The 21,420-nt window shown below is 43.5% G+C and overlaps 2 protein-coding genes across 7 annotated transcripts in view; both read right to left on the reverse strand.

Annotated features, from left to right (window-relative positions):
• The window catches only part of LACTBL1 (lactamase beta like 1), a 27,225-nt gene extending 21,451 nt beyond the window's left edge, over window positions 1-5,774 (reverse strand). Inside the window, exon 1 of the mRNA XM_070759671.1 lies at window positions 5,532-5,774. Coding sequence (XP_070615772.1) covers window positions 5,532-5,774 — 243 coding nt within the window. The remainder of the gene's footprint in view (window positions 1-5,531) is intronic.
• Window positions 5,775-10,040: 4,266 nt separating this feature from the next.
• EPHB2 (EPH receptor B2) overlaps window positions 10,041-21,420 on the reverse strand; it is a 46,778-nt gene continuing 35,398 nt past the window's right edge. For 2 of the 6 annotated variants that reach the window (XM_070759067.1, XM_070759065.1), the window contains exons 8-15: window positions 21,273-21,340; window positions 20,056-20,178; window positions 18,752-18,999; window positions 17,945-18,160; window positions 16,897-17,046; window positions 16,127-16,320; window positions 15,441-15,596; window positions 10,041-12,583 (exon numbers count right to left, since the gene is read on the reverse strand). In XM_070759067.1, coding sequence (XP_070615168.1) covers window positions 12,475-12,583; window positions 15,441-15,596; window positions 16,127-16,320; window positions 16,897-17,046; window positions 17,945-18,160; window positions 18,752-18,999; window positions 20,056-20,178; window positions 21,273-21,340 — 1,264 coding nt within the window. In that variant the 3' untranslated portion in view covers window positions 10,041-12,474. Of the gene's footprint in view, window positions 12,584-15,440; window positions 15,597-16,126; window positions 16,321-16,896; window positions 17,047-17,944; window positions 18,161-18,751; window positions 19,000-20,055; window positions 20,182-21,272; window positions 21,380-21,420 lie in introns of all 6 variants that reach the window. The other 4 variants (XM_070759068.1, XM_070759066.1, XM_070759064.1 and 1 more) reach the window with 4 other exon arrangements.

Raw genomic sequence — 21,420 nt, forward strand, 5'->3', positions numbered from 1 at the left:
GACCCACTCTGTGGGACCTAACTGGTCGCTGGGATTCGTGCAGCAGAAGGCAGTCCCTGAGGTAATGGCACTTTGCAAATGTTGTACTGTTGTATTGTGTATTCCCCCCCCCCTTTTTTTTAAATGTAAATAACTAATAAAGTATTTTTCAAAAAAAAAGAAAAAAGAAAACAACCTTCATTTGGAATCATATTAGCTATTAGGAATCCTCAATCTGAGTATTGTATTGGCAGTTCTGTGTTAGCAAATTCTTCAAAAGAAAAGGATTTAGGGTTGGTGATTTCTGACAGTCTCAAAATGGGTGAACAGTGCGGTCAGGCGGGTAGAATGCTTGGCTGCATAGCTAGAGGTATAACAAGCAGGAAGAGGGAGATTATGATCCCGCTATATAGAATGCTGGTGTGACCACATTTGGAATACTGTGTTCAGTTCTGGAGACCTCACCTACAAAAAGATATTGACAAAATTGAACGGGTCCAAAGACGGGCTACAAGAATGGTGGAAGGTCTGAAGCATAAAACGTATCAGGAAAGACTTAATGAACTCAATCTGTATAGTCTGGAGGACAGAAGGAAAAGGGGGGACATGATCGAAAAACATTTAAATATATTAAAGGGTTAAATAAGGTCCAGGAGGGAAGTGTTTTTAATAGGAAAGTGAACACAAGAACAAGGGGACACAATCTGAAGTTAGTTGGGGGAAAGATCAAAAGCAACATGAGAAAATATTATTTTACTGAAAGAGTAGTAGATCCTCGGAACAAACTTCCAGCAGACGTGGTAGATAAATCCACAGTAACTGAATTTAAACATGCCTGGGATAAACATATATCCATCCTAAGATAAAATACAGAAAATAGTATAAGGGCAGACTAGATGGACCAGGAGGTCTTTTTCTGCCGTCAGACTTCTATGTTTCTATGTTTCTATCGAACGAGACATCCTGAATACTTTTTTAAAACTTTTTTTTTCAAACTGTATAAACTAATCCTCAGAGGACAGTTTACTTATACAAACCTACAATAACCATTAAGATAATATACTTCTGCACTCAACTTGAATAACAACACTATACGAATAATCAACATTGAGGGGTAACCTATAACCACTATAGAAATTTACGATTGGTTAGAACAAAAGATTAAGGGGAAAGTGCCAAAAGAAAGTTGGAACTTTCTACCATACATGGTGGACTTACCCCAATGCTAAAAAATATTGGACTAAAATAAAAAATCATTTAGAGCAAATAACAAATTTACAAATTCCACTAGAACCAGAGTTACACCTGCTTGGAATTACCAGGCAAAAAAATAGCAAAAGAGGACAGATATCTAATAATACACATAACTACTGCAGCCAGAATCACATTTGCGCAAAATTGGAAACTAAATAATATTCCATGATTGTTCTGTCGGACTCTCTGGTAGAATCCTCCCAAAAATTCACAGGTACAAATTTCAGACACACACACATTTGAAAATTCAAAACAATGTTCTTTATAATGAAAATTCACTTAAACCAAGCCCTCTTTTGGTATAGCAAAGAGCACTCGTCTCCAAACAAACTGGTAATTTGTACAAGTCCCTTATCAGTTCTGTGATACTTATCTTGCAGCTGTGAGGCAATTCACAGTCCTTCTTCTTTCACAAAGTGAAACACACTTTGCTCTGGTTTAGTTTCAAAGCGGGGGAAAATCAGTACACAAAAAGTCAAAGTCAGTAAAGCAGTCACGAAACATCAGATAATTCTTCACAATGTCCAAACCCACAGGCTGCTATTTATAGCAGCCTCACTAATTACCACAGCCCCACCCAACCACAGGTGGCCTCATTTTCTTTGATAATAATCTCTCAGTTGTTGTTGCCTATGCATCGTTCTCTGCATGCTTGGCTGTATCATTAACTCTTGTTCTGAATCCAAGGAGGAGCTAGATAATTGATCTCCTTCTGAGCTGTCTGCCACACTCTCCTCCTCCCTGTCACTCATGTCTTCTTGGTCAGAGGAGCCTTCATCAGCAGATTCCACTGGGGGGGGGCAAAACAGGCCTGCAGCATGTGGATGTCTCCCCCACATCCACAGTCCTTGGGGCAGGAGCTGGGCCAGAGCTAACCACAACACATAATATTCCCTCAAAACTGTCAGACTTTCTACTAAATCTGCACTTCTATTCTACTAGTTTTTCTCATCATTCCTATCACCCATTTCCTCCCATGTTGACTGTATGACTGTAACTTGTTGCGTATATCCTAAGATTTTTATTAATATTGCTTCTTCATTGCTTATTTGACCCCTATGACAATCATTAAGTGTTGTATCACATGATTCTTGACAAATGTATATTTTATTTTATGTACGTTGCGAGCATATGCACCAAGACAAATTCCTTGTGTGTCCAATCACACTTGGCCAATAAAAATTCTATTCTATTCTATTCTATTCTATGATAATATACATGACTAAGATTCTTGTAAAAATATGAATATAGTAAACAATAGTGAAAGCTGTAGTAACAATGCCAACCTGAAGGCTGGCAAATATATGTTTTGTTTTGTTTTGTTTTCTGTTTGTTTTATTTATTTATTTTAATTCTTTCGTTTTTGTGTATTGTGTGTATTGCTGTATTTGTTTTCTTTTCTCTGTATTGTATTTGTCTTGTCTTTGTTTCAGTGTAAATAATTAATAAAAAAACTATTAAAAAAAAGATTAAGGGAAAAATAAATAATGGTTAATCAATAAATAATTATAGAGAATATCTAAATAAATTGAACATTTGTTAAAGAGGTACTAGGTAAATAAGAGTATATATTGTTTCTAAAAAAATTATGTGTTTAAAATTTTACTCTAAACAACTTTTATCAGGGGTGGATAAAAGCCCTTGTATATGTTTTGTGTTTGTTCTTGTTTTGTGTCTAACTATAATTTTTTTAAAAAAAGAAATTGATACTATCATTTGTTTGTGATCAAAATGTCAGCTAGATAATTAACATAATTCTTTTCTCTACGCCCTCTTAGTCTTTTCTTTTACTATTTAATTCTATCTTTATCTTTCCTTTCTTTTTGTTGCTTCACTTGCATTATTGAATTACTTTGTACTTGATGATGTTCTCTTTTTAATGTATATATTTAATAAAGATGATGATGATGATTATTATTTTAAAATATCAGCCATGGCGTTTCTGCCCTAAATCTTTGCCCGTGTTGGGGGAAGGAAGCAGTGATGGCCTGCTACCGAATGGTTAGGTGCTACGGTCCGGTAGCAGTTTTCGGGATACTTGCGCAGCTGCGCGCCCCCAGTGCAAGATGTGGGTTCTGGGCATGCACAGTGTTGTGGTTAGCTCTGGCCCAGCTCCTGCCCCAAGCAATGTGGAGGTGGATGTGGGGGAGACATCCACATGCCGCAGGGCTGTTTTGCTTCCAGTACAATCTGTCTCCTCTGACCAAGGAAGCGTGAGTGACAGGGAAGAGGGGAGTTTGGCAGACAGCCCAGGAGGAGATCAATCATCTGCATCATCCCTGGATTCTGAACAAGAATTAATGACACATCCACGCATGCGTAGAGTGATGCATAGGAGACAACAACTGAAGGATTATTACAAGAGAAAATGAGGCCACCTGTGGTTGGGTGGGGCTGCTGTAATTAGTGCTACAGATAAAAGTGCAGCCTGGTGTGTTAGCCTCATGGCAGTTTATCTGATTCATTGTTTCGTCAAGATCGTGGTTTTTTGCTGTTCAGAATTGTGTGTGTGGACTCTCTGGACTTTAGAATTGGACTCAATTTCCCAGTTATTGGGTGAGCGATTGGACTGCATTTAACCTGTGCCTTGTGTGTACCAGAAAATCCCTTTGACATTTAACTGTTTCTGTTTTTCTGTTTATAAAAACTTTTGGGTTTTCCTTTTATTGTGTGGTGTGTGTCTTCCTGGACTAATTACCCTGTAATTATGGGTGGTTGAAATACGCTGGCAGAACACACAGGAGGCAAAATCTTGTGTGAAGAGGCTCACGCAAGTGAAATTTTGGCAATGTTCGCCGATTTTTTGCTTCTGCGCAGGTGCGGAAGCAAAATTATTGGCGGAAATCGCTAAAAGTATTATTTTTATTATTTATTATTATTTATTAGATTTGTATGCCGCCCTTCTTTAAAGCCCTACATGGCATTGGACCAGAGTACCTCCGGAACCGCCTGCTACCGCACGAATCCCAGCGGCCGATAAGGTCCCACAGAGTTGGCCTTCTCCGGGTCCCGTCGACTAAACAATGTCGTCTGGCGGGCCCCAGGGGAAGAGCCTTCTCTGTGGTGGCCCCGGCCCTCTGGAATCAACTCCCCCGGAGATTAGAACTGTTCCCACCCTCCTTATCTTCCGTAAACTACTTAAGACCCACCTATACCGCCAGGCATGAGGGATTTGAGACACCTTTCCCCCAGGCTTATTATAATTTATGTTTGGTATGTATGTGCTGTTTGGTTTTTAATTATGATAGGGTTTTTAGGGTTTTTTAAATATTAGATTTGTGCCAGTATAATATTGTTTTTATCGTTGTTGTGAGCCGCCCCGAGTCTTCGGAAAGGGGCGGCATACAAATCTAATAAATTATTATTATTATTATTATTATTATTATTATTATTATTATTATTATTAATTATTCTCCAAAGACTCAGGGCAGCTCACAGGATACAAAAGCAACAAGACAACAAATTGAATTAATTAAAAGTTACTACCAAAATCCCATATATATTAAAATCAGTCAGCCAATTCATTCACAACCACACATTACATCTTGTAAACAGAGGAAGGGGGGGCTTGATCTAATTGCCCTCTGCTTGGCAACATAAATGAGTCTTGAGACTCTTGCGGAAGGCGAGGAGGGTGGGGGCAGTGTGAATCTCTGGAAGGAGCTGATTCCAGAGGGCTGGGGCCGCCACAGAGAAGGCTCTTCCCCTGGGCCCCACCAGATGACATTGTCTAGCCGACAGGACCCGGAGAAGGCCAACTCTGTGGGACCTAACCAGTCGCTGGGATTCATGCAGCAGAAGGCGGTCCCGTAAGTAATCTGGTACGATGCCATGTAGGGCTTTATAGGTCATCACCAACACTTTGAATTGTGTCCGGAAACCAATCGGCAATCAGTGCAGTCCGTGGAGTGTTGGAGAGACATGGGCATATCTAGGGAGACCCATGACCGCTCGCGTGGCTGCATTCTGCACGATCTGAAGTTTCTGAACACTCTTCAGAGGTAGCCCCATGTAGAGAGTATTGCAGTAGTCGAACCTCGAGGTGATGAGGACGTGAGTAACCGTGAGCAAAGACTCCCTGTCCAAATAGGAAGAATAGAAATCTCATTCTTGCGCGCAACCTCACAGGAGATATTGCTTGCTGTGCTTGCAGAAGCCAAATTTGATGCCGATGGGCGCCCACGACGGCCTCGAAAGGCGCACCGTTAGCACCAAAGATGGCAGGCCTTCGTTCTCCCACTGCATTTATCTCAGCTGCTTGTGAAGCTGCACCCACTTTCCACCCAACGAGTGAGCACCATGAGGGCATCCTTCAAACCGCCAATCTTAGCGTTGTCGTCTTCCAATGGCGGACGGTTGGTGCCACCAACTCTGCCGATGTCACAGGGAAGGCGCGCGATCCCGTTGGGCTGAAGGCCAACCGTTCCCTGAGATGGATGGTGATCTCTTTTGACGGGCCCTGAACTTTTGAACCCGACGGGAAGGGGAGTCATCAAGAGTTCAGCGCCCTTTCGCACATTGGCACCACTGAAAGGGCCCATCAAGAGTAATAACCGTCAACGAGATCCGGTTTCAAGCCTGGCCCCATCAACACAGCTGGTCTGGATAGGCACATCCGTAGAAGACCACAACAGAATCACAATGTCCTTTTGTGTGTCTCTGGGACAATTAGCAAGCCAGCTTGGGAGGAACTGAGCGGTGACACCTGCGTGGTCTTCTGTCCCCGTTACACCCCCCCCCCCGCCCCGCTCTCGGCGGCTGCCCTGTCCCTCCCCTGCCAGGTTGCATCATGCTCCAAAGTTCTCTTTTTGACAGAGCGGTCCAGGGGTGTGAAAAATCCTTTCTCGGGAGAAGGCGAGAGTTAATTGGAGAAGATCGGAGTATCACGCATGGATGCCCCCTTGCCATAACAGAAGGAGCTGGGGTGAGGGAAGAGAGTCTCAATGTCTTCGCCCGCTGTTCACGAAAGCTTTGGGAACGGCTGGAAGAAGACGGATTCCGGGACCACCATAATAAGTACAGCGGTCCTTGAGTTAGGAATCCTGGATTTGAAAGGGTGAAGGCTGCAGTAATGTTAAAGATGGGTCAATTCCGTCTTGAAGAGAAAAAATGAAAGAATGAAATAAAAAGAAAGAAAAGAAACAGGCAGGGGTTTGGACTAGACACTAGAAGACCTTCAAGGTCCCTTCTGTTCTTCTCTTCTCTTCTCCAATATTTATTCTATTCTATTCTATTCTACTCTATTCTATCCTATTAAGTTCTGTTCTGTTCTATTCTATATGTTATTCTATTCTATTCTCCAATATTTATTCTATTCTATTCTGTTCTATTTTATTCTATATGTTATTCTATGCTGCATTTCTCTACATTCTATTCTGTTCTACTGCTGTTCTTTCTATTATGTTCTATATTTTTTCTGCATTCTGTTTCATTCTATTCTCTTCAAATTCTATTCTATTCTGTTTTCTATCTGCACTTTCCTGCACTTTATTACTGCCTGCATTTTTCTACATTCTCTTCTGTATTTGTCTCTTCTCTTGCTATTCTTTCTATTCTATTCTACATTTTTTGTGCATTCTATTCTATTCTGTTCTGCATTTTTTGCATTCTGTTCTATTCTGTTCAAATTCTATTCTATTCTTTCGATTCGATTCGATTCTATTTTCTCTTCAATCCTGCATTTTATGCATTCTATTCTATTCTATTCTGCATTTTTCTGCATTCTATCCTGTTCTGTTCTGCATTTGTGCTTTCTCTTCTCTTGCTATTTTTTCTACTCTATTCTACATTTTTCTGCATTCTGTTCCGTTCTGCATTTTTCTGCATTCTGTTCTATTCTTTTCAAATTCTATTCCATTCTATTCTATTTTCTCTTCTATTTTGCATTTTTCTGCATTCTATTCTATTTTCTATTCAATTCTGCATTTTCTGCATTCTATTCTATTCTAATTATATTATATTCTATTCTGCATTTTTCTGCATTCTATCCTGGTTCTGTTCTGCATTTTTCTCTATTCTATTCTATTTTCTATTCAATTCTGCATTTTCTGCATTCTATTCTATTCTAATTCTATACATTTTTCTGCATTCTATTCTATTCTGTTCTGCATTTGTCTGCATTCTGTTCTATTCTTTTCAAATTCTATTCTATTCCATTCTATTCTATTTTGCATTTTTCTGCATTCTATTCTATTCTGCATTCTATTCAATTCTATTTTCTGTTCTGCTCTGCATTTTTCTGCATTCTATTCTATCCTATTGTATTATTTTTCTCTTCTGTTCTACATTACATTCTGTGTTCTGTTCTGCTCTAGTCTGCATTTTCTTTCCTGCCTTCTCTTCCGTTCCAATCACTGACAGTCCCTACCTCAGCAAGATAAACGCAGAGGCCCAGATGGGCATCCAAACCGAGAACCTGACATGTGATTGCATGTTAAGGAGGCAACCCCCATATTTGTGTCACATTGCGTGATGCTGGATGGAAGCATTGTGAGTTGTCTCCTGCCCTTCGGGCATGCCTCATCGGCTTCTCGCCAGGTCAAATAAAACCCCTTCAAAGCCTCATCAAGTATGAAACACGAAACCAAAAGCAGAGAAAATTATCCTCCAGCCACCGAAGGGAAATTCTAAGCACGGTGTGTGGAACAAGCCATCAATTATTGACAAGGAGCATGTGGGTTAAACTTTGGAAAGTTTTTCTTTTTTTAATCGTCAGTATTGCAAGAAAACCTGATTTATTTATTCAATTCCATTTATTCAATTTATTTATTTATTCTGATACGAAGGTTGGGTTTTTTCCCCCCAGAATATATTATATTTTTTTGGATTATAAGACACATTTTTTTGTCTCCCAAAAGGAGATGAAAATCTAAGGATACAGTCAGTTATGCAGAACTGGGAGAAAATCGGTCCATCCAAAAATTAAAAAAATAAAGTCAAATTTGGCCCCGGGGTTTCGACGCGGCAGCGTTACCAAATGCAACGTGGATTTTAAATGGAGATACAAAAAGAATAAAATCGAAGGGGTCCAAACATGGGCCACAAACATGGCGGAAGGTCTTAAGCATAAAACTGATCAGGAAAGACTCAATGAACTCAATCTGTAGAGTCTGGAGGACAGAAGGGAAAGTGGGGGACATGATCAAAGCATTTAAATATGTTAAAGGGTTAAATAAGGTTCAGGAGGGAAGTGTTTTTAATAGGAAAGTGAACCCAAGAACAAGGGGAAACAATCTGAGGTCAGTTGGGGGGAAGATCAGAAGCAACCTGAGGAAATATTATTTGACTAAAAGAGTCGTAGATGCTTGGAACAAACTTCCAGCAGACGTGGTTGGTAAATCCATAGTAACTGAATTTAAACATGCCTGGGATAAGATAAAATGCAGGAAATAGAATAAGGGCAGACTAGATGGCCCATGAGGTCTTTTTCTGCCGTCAATCTTCTATATTTCTAAAAATTTTGAATTTTCTTTTTCTTTTTCTCGCTTCTGGGCTCTGAGTATGTTTTTCCTATCACAGTAAATGAGGTTGAATGTGCATAATTTTGGAAGAACTGTGCGTGCGTGTGTGTACATACATTTTATATAGTAGATAATGTATATTTTTGTGTGCCTGTGTGTAATATGTATGTACACATATGGCAAATATACATAGAATTAAAGAGTATATTTGGGGTGTTCAGTAATAGTAAATAGGGGAATTGTATCTCTTTGAGGTGAGGAGAGGCCAAGCACCCCAACCCTAACCCTTGACGTGAGTGACGTCAAGTTGGCCACCTTTAAGCCAGTCACATGACCTTTAAGCCACCACCCCTGTCATATGTTCATCAAGCCACTCCCACCTAGTCACCTGACCGGCAAGCCACACCCACAAAATAATCCATGCCCACAGAGTGGTAGTAAAAATATTTGCTGACCCTTCACTGGTAAAAATGTACGTGCGTCTTATAGACCGAATATTGCTTCAGCAATATTCCCACCACCGGGAGTGCCAGCAATGGACAGCCTTCCACTGGTCTGGGCCCACGTGCCCGCCATTTTGGCACCCAGGCCAAAAAAGGTTCTCCATCATTGGTCTAGAATTTCAAAGGTGGTGTTGTGGTTGGCTCGCAGCCAGGCCCTCTGGCAACAGACTTTGACCCTGATGAACTGGGGCCATCTGGGCATAATTGGCTTGTGTGGCTGTCAGAGGAGTCAGACAGTGGGAAGGAGTGGGGTGGAGTCTGTGTGTGAGGAGCCTGCATAGGCTAGAGAACCCCCAACTGGGAAGTTGCAGCCCCCAACTGCAGCTTTGCCAGGGTCTGAAGATGAGGAAGAGGAGATAAAGGATCTGATTCTGAATATTCGGGTGAGAAAGATGCAGGGGAGGCAGGAGCAGCTACGGAGGCTCAGGAGGAGGAAGTGAGCACAGCTGTGCAGAGTCTGCACTCCCAGAGAGTATATAAGAGGGAGGAGTTGGAAGGTGCTCTTTGCAAAAAGCCAACGTTCATGCCTCCGAGCATGTGAAGAGTGTTTTTGCCTGACAATCCTTGATACAATACTGCACATTTATAGAATTAATGTTCTTGTAAGTAAACTTTGGCTCGAGAAGCAACTGTTTGGGGAATTTATCTTATTTACTGGATTTTGGCAGTTGAAAACCCTAGTTTGGTTCATGTTTGTGCAGTTCCACAACGTCCTTGTAAATAGACTCTTGTTCATTTCGGAACCTTTGTGTCTTGAGTTTTAATTTGGGGCTAATTTCTGGCCGGCTGCCGTACGAGACAGAACAGGCGAGAAGACTGAAGGAAAGAACGACTGGCCCAAACATTCACACTTCACATTTATTTTGGAAAAAGAAAGTTGTCTTAAAAATACTCCTACAAAGATGGCGGAGTAACGGGTTTTGCAGTTTTCTTTATAAATACATCGGGTTTCCCTTCTCCCCTTTTCCCGCGGACACCCCAAAGATATCCGACGGAGTCAGGAGAAGGCCTGGTTGGAATGGAAGACGTGTCCCTGTGGGGAGGGGACGAGGGCTGGAAAAACCACCTGTTATTCACATTTTTGTCATTGTTGTTGTTGTAAAAATACAAATACTGTCGGGGGTAAAGAACAAAGGTTGCACGGGTGGTTTCTCCAGAGATGAAGGGGGGGCGGAGGTCTCCTTAAAACGAGGACCTGGTGATGGATTGAGACGCATCTTCATGAAGTTTCCGAGCTGGACGGTCCGGGAATGTCCAAAGTTCAAGACCCTCCTACGCCACACACACACGCGCCCCTCCTCCCAAAAGCAAATGACAGACAAGAGAAGAAAAATTCTAACATTTCCTCCAATTTAAATAAATACTTGCTCCTGCTTGCAGCCACTTCTCCTCCTCTATTCCGTCGTCACATCCAGACAACCCAAAGCTGGTTTGAAGGTGGTAACCAGTATTGGGATGCTATTGGAACAGTATAGGACACTGTACAGGTAGCGAAAGTTGAGCTGTATGCACAGTTCCGGGTTTCGTGCATGTGAATCCCAGTGTGTTTTGGCTTCTGCACATGTGCAGGAAGTAAAATCTCATGTGGCGACAGGTGCGCGCAAGAGATTTTGGTGATTTCTTTGCTTACGCACATGTGAAAAAACAAAATCTTGCCGAAATCTCTCTCGTGCACAAGTCCCCTCATGAGATTATGTTTCCTGTGTATGTACAGAAGCAAAAACGCACCAGGACATGCACACACACAGAACAGCTGTAAAGCTCAAATTTTTCTACTAGTGCAGTATTTCGGTAGGAACCTGCTACTGATCCAAGGAGAATAATGTTGCCTTCCAGACGAATGGCTCTTGGTGGTGTTTTGTTTCCAACTCGGGGGACCCTTTTGCTCATCCTTAAATTGCCTCCTTTCTTACACCAAAGTGTAAGATCCTCTCAGGAGGATCATCGTACCTTGGGATAGGTGGATGTGAAGTAGATGAAGGGGAAGGGGAGAGAAATAAGAATTTTCCACACTCAGAGAACAGAGCCAAGTTGTGAAAACCAACAGGCCACATGAACGTCGGTGCCTGGAATTCCCCAGCAAGTGTGGAGAATTCCGGCCGTTGAAGTCCACGGACGATGGTTGCGGAATCGAGAACGAGGCGCTGTGCGAGCTTAGCAACGGGGAGACGGGTGGATGTCAATGCCCAGAATTCCCCATACAGCCAGTGCGCACTTCAACTCCCAGAATTCTACACACTGTCTGAGGGAATTCTGGGAGTTGAAATTACATTGTATTGAAGTCCACGTACTGTGATGTTATCAGCGGGTTGCTACTGATTCGGGCGATCTGGTCCGAATCGGGAGGAACCCACTCCTGTATCTGGAAGTCTCAATCCGCACAAATGCAAATGAAAATAAATAATAGGACCTGTCTCTCAACACACGCACACACACACAAACAAACAAACACACTTAGGAACAACTTGGTGTCGATGCCTAGCTCCTTGGGAGGAGAAGCACAATTTTTTTCCCTTTTGCATTCAGAGGAGGGCAAAAATGATGCAGCCCTCCCCGCCCAATCCCACCGGGAGCCCCGTTGCAAATGAAGGAGAGGTCATGGACAACCACAACAGAAAAACACGACGAGTCTACAACACTGCTACAAGGGAGGGAGGCCTGGTGAACATGACGGGTGTGTCAGAGCTGACGTTCGGGGTGGGGATGCAAAAGAAGAGTTCCAGGAAGCGCCAAGATTCGAACCTCAATCCCAATTCGACTGAGGACTGGATCGGAAAGGATTGAAGAGGATGTCAAAATTTGTAAAAAAAAAGAGATGCTTCCGTCCTTCGAAGGGTTTCAAAAAGACCCATCCGTAGGTAAAAATCTCCTGTCTCTGGCCCCCCTTTTTCGGTCCAGGTCCAAAGATCACGTCCACTGAACCCCGATTGAGATGAAGTCTCCACAGCTCCATTGTAGATGTTCAGGGACCTCCAGTGTAGACGGTAACACCGGAACGGCTCATTCGAAGGATGGACAGGGTAGAACAGCTGGCCTAAAAGGGCCATCCCTACCCCGACATTAGCCCTTGGAGAAGGTCCATGCCACCGACGTGGGCTTTGGACGTGTCCTCCTCAACAAAATATCCAGGGTGGCTCTGGTTTGCGCAGAGTCCATGGCTGTGTGGCGCTCCATGTTTGTCTTGGTTTGGGGAACCCTGTGATAAACCCTGGATGAGCTCCAGGACGACAAGGGAGCCGGACCTCCAAACCCATGGCCGTATGCGTGAGAAGCACGTCTCAAACTTCCACGGACTGGATCTGGCTCATTTGTGTCCGCATCACCTGGACGCTGTTTAGGATCTTCTTCTGGTGTCCGGCCAACGTCACTCCGACTCGCAAGATGTCTCTGGGGACGGGAAGAAGAGGAGGGGTGAGAAGGTTAGGGAGAGATTGTGTTGTGTTTCCTACTGTATTTTCTACTAGCTGCCCCAAGTCTTCGGAGAGGGTCGGCATACAAATCTAATAAATTATTATTATTATTATTATTATTATTATTACGTTGTATAGTATTTTATATTGTATCATTTCGTGTTTTGTACTTTGTATTTTTTTGTACTTTGTATTTTTTTGTACTTTGTATTGTTTGTATTTTGCATTGTACTGCACTGTGTTGTCCTGTATATTGTATTGATTTGTAAAGGATATTGATAAAATTGAATGGGTTCAAAGATGGGACACAGAAATGGTGGAAGGTCTTAAGCATAAAACTTATCAGGAAAGACTCAATGAACTCAATCTGTATAGTCTGGAGGACAGAAGGGAAAAGGGGGACATGATCGAAACATTTAAATATGTTCAAGGGTTCAATAAGGTTCAGGAGGGAAGAGTTTTTAATTGGAAAGTGAACACAAGAACAAGGGGGCACAATCTGAGGTTAGTTGGGGGAAAGATCAGAAGCAACGTGAGAAAATATTATTTGATTGAAAGAGTCGTAGATGCTTGGAACAAACTCCCAGCAGACGTAGTTGGTAAATCCATAGGAACTGAATTTAAACATGCCTGGGATAAACATAGATCCATGCTAAGATAAAATACAGGAAATAATATAAGGGCAGACTAGATGGACCAGGAGGTCTTTTTCTGCCATCAATCTTCTATGTTTATAGGCATTGTATTGTATTGTATTTTGTATTGTTGTGTATTTTGTATTTGATCTTGTCTTGTACAGTAGTGTATTTTATGTTGTATTATACTGTAGCTTTGGTATTTTACATAAAATTGCATTTTGTCTTGTCTTGTACTGCACAATACACAAAATTTTGCATTTTGTATTGTGTTGTACTGCATTGTATTTTTTTATTATTGTGTGTTTTGTATTGTATTGCACTGTACTGTGGTATTGCACAATATTGTATTTTGTATTGCTTTGGATTGTATTTTGTATTGAACTTTCTACTGCATTTTATATTACATTGTATTGTATTTTATATTGTATTGTTGTGTTTTTTGTGTTTTGTATTTTGCATTGTACTGTACTGTTGTATTTTGTGTTGTTTTGTATTTTGCACTGTACTGTACTGTATTGTATTTTGCATTGTACTGTACTGTATTGTCTGTTGTGTTGATTTGTATTTTAGATTGCACTATACTTTATTGTATTTTTTGTTGTTTTGTATTTTGCATTGTACTGATACCCCAGTGTCATCAGCATATTGATGACACCTCACCCCATGTCCTTGGATGATCTCCCCCAACGGTTACATGTAGATATTAAATAGCAGGGGGGAGAGGACTGACCCCTGAAGAACTCCACTGTATTGTATTTTGTGTTGTTTTGTATTTTGCATTGTACTGTACTGTATTGCATTTTGTGTTTTTTTGTATTTTGCATTGTAAAGTATTTTATATTGTATTGTTTTATATTTTGTACTTTGTCATGTACTGCATTGCATTTTGTACTGTTGTGTCTTTGTATTGCATTGTACTCTACTGTATTTTGTATTGTTGTGTATTTTGTATTGTATTGTATGTTGTGGTTAGCTCTGGCCCAGCTCCTGCCCCAAGGAATGTGCAGGTGGATGTGGGGGAACATCCACATGCCGCAGGCCTGTTTTGCTCCCAATGGAATCTGCTGACGAAGCCTCCTCTGACCAAGGAAGTGTGAGTGACAGGGAAGAGGGGAGTTTGGCAGACAGCCCAGGAGGAGATCAATCATCTGTATCATCCTTGGATTCTGAACAAGAATTAATGACACATCCACGCATGCGTAGAGTGATGCATAGGAGACAACAACTGAAGGATTATTACAAGAGAAAATGAGGCCACCTGTGATTGGGTGGGGCTCCAGTAATTAGGACTGCTACTATAAATAGCAGCGTGTGGGTTTGGCCATTGTGGAAGAGTATCTGATCACAGTTCTTCAGGAATCGTGTGATGCTGTTTTCTGGACTTGGTTGATTTTTCACGCCTTTGAAACCAAAGCAGAGCAACGTGTGTGTATGTGTGTGTGTGTGTGTGTGTATCACTTCGTTGGAAGAAGTAGGGGTGTGAAGTTTCTTCTCAGCTGCTAGCTAAGTAGTTAATGACTGTTTAAGGGAAATTGTACAGATTACCCGGTTGTTTTGGGACGAGTGCTCTTTGCAATACAAAAAGAGTGCTTAGTTTATTTTGAATTTTGTGATAAAGAACATTGTTTTGAATTTTCAAACGTGTGTGTGTCTGCAATTTGTACCCTTGAAGTTTCGGGAGGCTCCTACCAGAGAGCCCGGAAGAACAATTGTACTATACTGTGTCATTGTACTATATTACATTTTGTATTGTTCCTTATTTTGTATTGCATTGTGTTGTACCATACTGTATTGTATTTTGTATTGTTTTGTATTTTGCCTTGTCTTGTCTCATACTAAACTGTATTGTATTGCATTGTGTATTATTTTCAATTTTGTATTCCATTCCAGTCCATCCTACTTTATCTTATTTTATTTTATTATTTTATTTCTGCAGGTTACAAACTTACAAACACAACTGATCCGCCCCCCAACTTTTCTGTTGTTAAGAGAGACATTCGTTAAGTGAACGTTGCCCTCCCCTTTGCCACTGCTGTTCAGCCAATCTCTGTGTGTCTTACATCAGGCCCTTCGATTGCTAAGTGAATCAGGATGACCACCGCAGACCATAAACAAATTGTTGTAAGTCGAGAACTAGCTGTATTTGAATTTTACACGAGGAAATATTTTATGATTTTTAAGATCAGGTGTTCTTACTCCATCGTCATCTGGGAAACCAAGTCGAAAGTAGAGAACCCGTTGCTGGTGAAATTCTCTTTGTATTGGCCCATCTTGATGGCTTCCAGCCATTCGTCGACCGTATTGAAACTGGAATAATCTGGAATGGTCCGGTCCAGCAAAGGAAGATTGATCCTGCAATTAATCCAATCAAAATTAAAACCCATTTCGGTTTCAAATGGGCCCACCAGGCATTCGATAGTCCTTGGCTTTACAGCCATGATTTCTGTTGTTAAGTGAGACCTCTGCCCCATCGTTGTGACCGTCTCCTACATAATCCCTGTGGTTGTGACGTCCGTCACACAGTTGTGAAGGGAATCTGGGTTACTTGTTTACTTGTAACTGGTACTACGTTGAAGAAGAATCTGCATTGGTATTGTAAAATTTACTTCATATATATTCTGAGTCTGTGCCGAGAATCGAAACTGAAGCTGGAAGGCTGGGCATGGCTCAGCCCACTCTGTGCTCTCAGTCTACTCTGCTCTGCTAAAATGAAAGTGCTACTACAATGCATTGGCATTGTAAAATTTACATCGTATATATGATAAAGAAGTTAACTAATCCAGCTGAACCGGTTGCCTGTATGTGTGTCTGGATTTGTTGTTTTCTGCGACCAACTGAATTGTCTTCTTCGGTGTCAATGTCCGAGAGTTTTGCTTCCTTACCCTGAGGAAAGGGGTGCCATGGCTTTCAGGCTGTTGGGGTTTCGGATCATCTTGTCTAAGGTGTTGACAATCTGCCCGAATTTTGGCCGGTGGTTGCGGTCCTTCTGCCAGCAATCCAGCATCAGCTGATGGAGAGCACTCGGACAATCCATGGGCGGCGGTAATCGGTAGTCTTGCTCGATCGCATTGATTACCTGCCAATGAAGGATCCACAATTTTATACCCTGTGTGAAATTTACACTTGTTGCCCCCGACGTATTGTGAGTTTTGGTTCTACAGCTCATCCTTGACTTAGAAACATAGAAACATACAGTAGAAACATAGAAGATTGACAGCAGAAAAAAGACCTCCTGCTCCATCTATTCTGCCCTTATACTATTTCCTGTATTTTATCTTAGGATGGATCTATGTTTATCCCAGGCATGTTTTAATTCAGTTCCTGTGGATTTACCAACCACGTCTGCTAGAAGTTTGTTCCAAGCATCTACTACTCTTTCAGTGAAATAATATTTTCTCACATTGCTTCTAATCTTTCCCCCAACTGACCTCGGATTGTGCCCCCTTGTTCTTGGGTTCACTTTCCTGTTGAAAACACTTCCCTCCTGAACCTTATTTAACCCTTTATTTAAATGTTTCAATCATGTTCCCCCTTTCCCTTCTGTCCTCCAGACTATACAGATTGAGTTCGTTGAGTCTTTCCTGTTCATTAAGTCGTTCCACCCATCTACAACCCCAAAGGATCCCTCTGATGTTCCCAAGCTGTGACTTACGTCCTGGTTGGTCATGTCCCAATAAGGTCTCTCCCCATAGGACGTGACTTCCCACATGACGATTCCGTAGCTCCACACATCACTGGCAGAAGTGAACTTCCGATACTGGATGGCCTCAGGTGCCGTCCAACGGATAGGGATCTTCCCACCCTGTGGAAGAGAAGGAGAAGAACTGGGTTCGAGAAGGGGGGGACTCAAATCATTTACAACTGTTTCTTGGCCCTAATGACTGGTGGGGTGGGTTTGGCCATGGTGGGCGTGGCTAGGGGCGTGACAGGCAGATGCACTGCCCCTCCTTGGAGCCTCATTTTTGGCCTTGAAGGCCTCCCTGCAGACTCCTGGGAGAAAAAAAGGGGCAGCGGGGGCCCCCACGCTGCAACCCCATGCCCTGTTTTGGGCCTAGTAGGCCTCCCTGCAAACTCCTTGGAGCAAAAATGGGTTGTGGGGAGGCCACACTGAACCCCATGCCCTGTTTTGGGCCTAGTAGGCCTCCCTGCAGACTCCTCGGAATGAAAATGGGTGTGGGGAGGCCACACTGAGCCCCATGCCCCGTTTTGGGGTTAGTAGGCCTCCCTGCAGATTCCTGGGAGTGAAAATGGGTGTGGGGAGGCCACACTGAGCCCCATGCCCTGTTTTGGGCCTAGTAGGCCTCCCTGCAGACTCCTCGGAGTGAAAATGGGTATGGGGAGGCCACACTGATCCCCATGCCCCGTTTTGGGGTTAGTAGGCCTCCCTGCAGATTCCTGGGAGTGAAAATGGGCTGCGGGGGGGGGGGGCACGCTGCACCCCATGCCCCATTTTGGGCCTAGTATTCCATCCTGCACTTGTCTGGGAGACTCCCAGTGGCCAATAAGGGCCAACAGAGTTGGCCTTCTCCGGGTCCTGTCTGTTGGTTGGCGGGATTGTAGGGAAGGGCCTTCTTTGTAGAAGCTCTGACCATTTGGAACCAACTGCCTCCGGAGACCTGTACTATCTCTACCCTACCAGCCTTACCCTACCCTTATCTTAATAACCTTTCAAATTCTTGACCCACCAGCCCTCTACTTACCAGAGCGCTGGTATAAGTGGGGTCCGAGGTATCGTCCTCCAAGAAGCGAGAGAGGCCGAAGTCAGAAACTTTGCAGACCAAATTGCTGTTCACCAAAATGTTGCGCGCGGCCAAGTCCCTGTGGACATAGTTCATGTCCGCCAGGTATTTCATGCCAGCCGCGATACCCCTCAACATGCCCACCAGCTGGATGACGGTGAACTGTCCATCGTTTTGCTGAAAGGACAAGAGGAGAAAGGTGTAAGATTCCCGGACAGGTGAAGGGAGGTGTGAGGTGGGACCGAGGATCTTCTTAGCCAGGAGATGTGATTTCTTCAAAAATTTAAGTTCTCCCCGACCTTCCCTTCTGGATTCCTTTGACTGACTTTTATAAAACATTGGAAAAGAGCTGGAAGGGACCTTTGAGGTCTTCTTGTCCAACCACCTGTCATTTCAACCAATCAATCAACCAAGCAATCAATCAGAATAGAGCTGGAAGTGACCTTAGAGGTCTTCTAGTCCAACCCCTGACCATTTCAATCAATCAATCAATCAATCAATCAATCAATTAATCAATCAATCAATCAATCAGAACAGAGCTGGAAGGGACCTTGGAGGTCTTCTAGTCCAATCCCCTACCATTTCAATCAATCAATCAACCAATCAATCAATCAGAATAGAGCTGGAAGGGACCTTGGAGGTTTCTAGTTCAACCCACTGCTCAAACAGGAGACCATAGACCATTGCAATCAATCAATCAATCAATTAACCTTCCCCTGGGGGGGGGAATGTATCCTGCCACAGGGGTTGTGGGAAGAATGTCCTTACCCGAAGGAAGGAATCCAACGAGCCGTTCTCCATGAATTCAGTGACTATCATCACAGGGGGGCTCTTGGTCACCACCCCTTCCAGGTGGATGACATTGGGGTGGTCGAACTGGCCCATGATGCTGGCTTCACTCAGGAAGTCCCGCCGCTGTTTCTCGGTGTACCCCGATTTCAAGGTCTTGATGGCTACGAAGCTCTCCCGTTTCCCCGGCAATTTCAGGTGGCCGCTGCAGACCTCCCCAAATTCTCCTGGGGGCGGAGGTGGAGGGGGGCAGGAAAGCAAAGGAGAAAAAGACAATCTCATTTTTCTGCATTTCAGGGTTGAAAGGAGGGGTTTTTGGTGCCTCCTGAGTTTGGGGTTTTTTTTGCAGAGGAATAAGAGGAGGAATAAGAGGAGGAAGAGGAGGAAGAGGAGGAAAAGGAGGAAGAGGAAGAAGAGGAGGAGGAAGAAGAAGAGGAGGAGGAGGAGGAGAGGAGGAGCAAGGCGGGGAGGAGAAAGAGGAGGATGAGGAGGAAGAGGAGGAATAAAAGGAGGAGAGAAAGAGGAGGAGAGAAAGAGGAGGAAGAGGAAGAGGAGGAGGAAGAGGAGGAGGAGGAAGGAGAGGAGCAGGAAGAAGAGGAGGAGAGAAAGAGAAGGAGGAGGAGGAAGAGAAGGAGGAAGAGGAAGAGGTGGAGGAGGAAGAAGAGGAGGAGAGAAAGAGGAAGAGGAGAAAGAGGAGGAGGGAGAGGAGGAGGAGGAGGAGGAGAGGAGGAGGAGGGAGACGGGGAGGACTAGGAGAGGAGGAGGAGAAAGAGGAGGAGAAAGAGGAGGAATAAGAGAAGGCGACAAAGAGGAAGAGGAGAAAGAGAAGGAGGAAGAGGATGAGGAGGAAGGAGAGGAAGAGGAAGGTGGGGGAGGAGGAAGAGGAGGAGGAAGAAGAAGATGAGGAGGAAGAGAAGGAGAAGGAAAAGGATTGTGGATTCCTTGGTGCTCTCTACGTTTGCTACTTTTCTTGCATATGTTTCATTACCCGAATAGGTAACATCATCAGTGCTAGAAGGGAGCAGTAGAATTTGTGAGGCGGAGAAGGGAGAGGAAGAGGAAGGAAAAGAGGAGGATTGTGGGGGTCCTTGATGGTCTCTGAGCTGGGTTGTTTTCTTGCAGATGTTTCATAACCCAAACGAGATAACCTCATCGTTCCTGATGATGTTCCCTAATTGGGTCTTGAAACGTCTACAAGAAAACAACCCACCTCAAAGACCACCAAGGACACCTCTATTTTTTGGGGGGGTCCCATCTAAAAGGTCAGTGCAAAACGGTCTTACCTGCCCCGATCACCTGTTCAATTTTAACGCAGGAAATGTCAATCTCCTTGGCAAACTCGCGGACAGCTTCGTTCGGATCCTCGTAGGTGAAGGGATCAATGTAGATTTTCATCCCAGGAGTAACTACTCAAAGGAAAAGGAGAAGAAGCCAATATGGGTCATTGGCTCACCCCTTGAAGCTCAGGTTTAAGGGCCGGGGCAGGGGAGTAGTTTTGCATTCACGACAACCCTGCACAGTAGGCCAGGATAAGATTTGATGATTGTGGAAGATCCATTGTGCTTAGCCGAGATTGCAAGCTGGCTAGTTCTTAACCCCCTTTTGCAGAGGATGAGCCAGTGTCAGATGGTGGTTTTGGTGTTGCACCAAGTGTATTTTTATAATACTGGTTAAATCCCGCCCCCGAACCTCACTAAGCCCCAACATACAGCCAGTTTTGGCCAACCATTTTTGTCACTAAGCAAGACATTTGTCCAGCAACCTTGGCCCCCAGTTGACCAAGCCCCTTGCCACAATTGTTAAGTGAATTCCTGCAGATCTCTCTATATCTCTATCTATCTATCTATCTATCTATCTATCTATCTATCTATCTATCTATCTATCTATCTATATTAGGGAGAGAGAGAGAAAAGGAGGGAGAGAGAGAATGGATGACAGATAGAAGATTGTACATAGATAGACAGATAGATAGATAGATAGATAGATAGAGAGAGAGAGAGAGATGATTGAAGATAGGTAGATAGAATATTGTACATAGATAGATAGTGAGAGAGGGAGATAAAAGAGAGAGAGAGAAGATAGCTGTTGAAAGATTGCCAGGTAGAAGATTGAAGATAGATAGGTAGAGATAGATAGATAGATAGATAGATAGATAGATAGATGGATGGATGGATGGATGGATGGATGGACGGACGGACAGACGGACGGACAGGAGATAGATGGGGGGAGAGAGAAGATAGATGACAGACAGACAGACAGACAGATAGATAGATAGATAGATAGATGATTGAAAATAGATAGAGATGGATCCCCAACACTGTTGGAACATTGAACTGTCACCAAACGAGCTGTGGCTTCTGTGCGATTGATACAAGAATGGAGGAGTGTTTGTCTGTGGCTGTGCAGGTTATCGCACCGATGTCAACCCGCTTTTGGGTGGTGAACGCTCCTGTCCCTCCTGCCCTCCCTCACCTCCCCCATCCCCGTAATGCATACATACTGTGGCCGCTGGTGTAATGCTGCAGCTTGTCGGTGTACTCCGAGTCGTTGCGCTCAAACCCATGCCGTCTGGAAGGAGAGCATCGCGCTGAGCGGTAGGCAGATGGACTAGCAGAGGAGGGGGGGCAAGGCTGGGATTCAGCAGTGTG

This window comes from Erythrolamprus reginae, chromosome 8 (genome assembly GCF_031021105.1).
Source record: "Erythrolamprus reginae isolate rEryReg1 chromosome 8, rEryReg1.hap1, whole genome shotgun sequence".
Taxonomy (NCBI): Eukaryota; Metazoa; Chordata; class Lepidosauria; order Squamata; family Dipsadidae; genus Erythrolamprus; species Erythrolamprus reginae.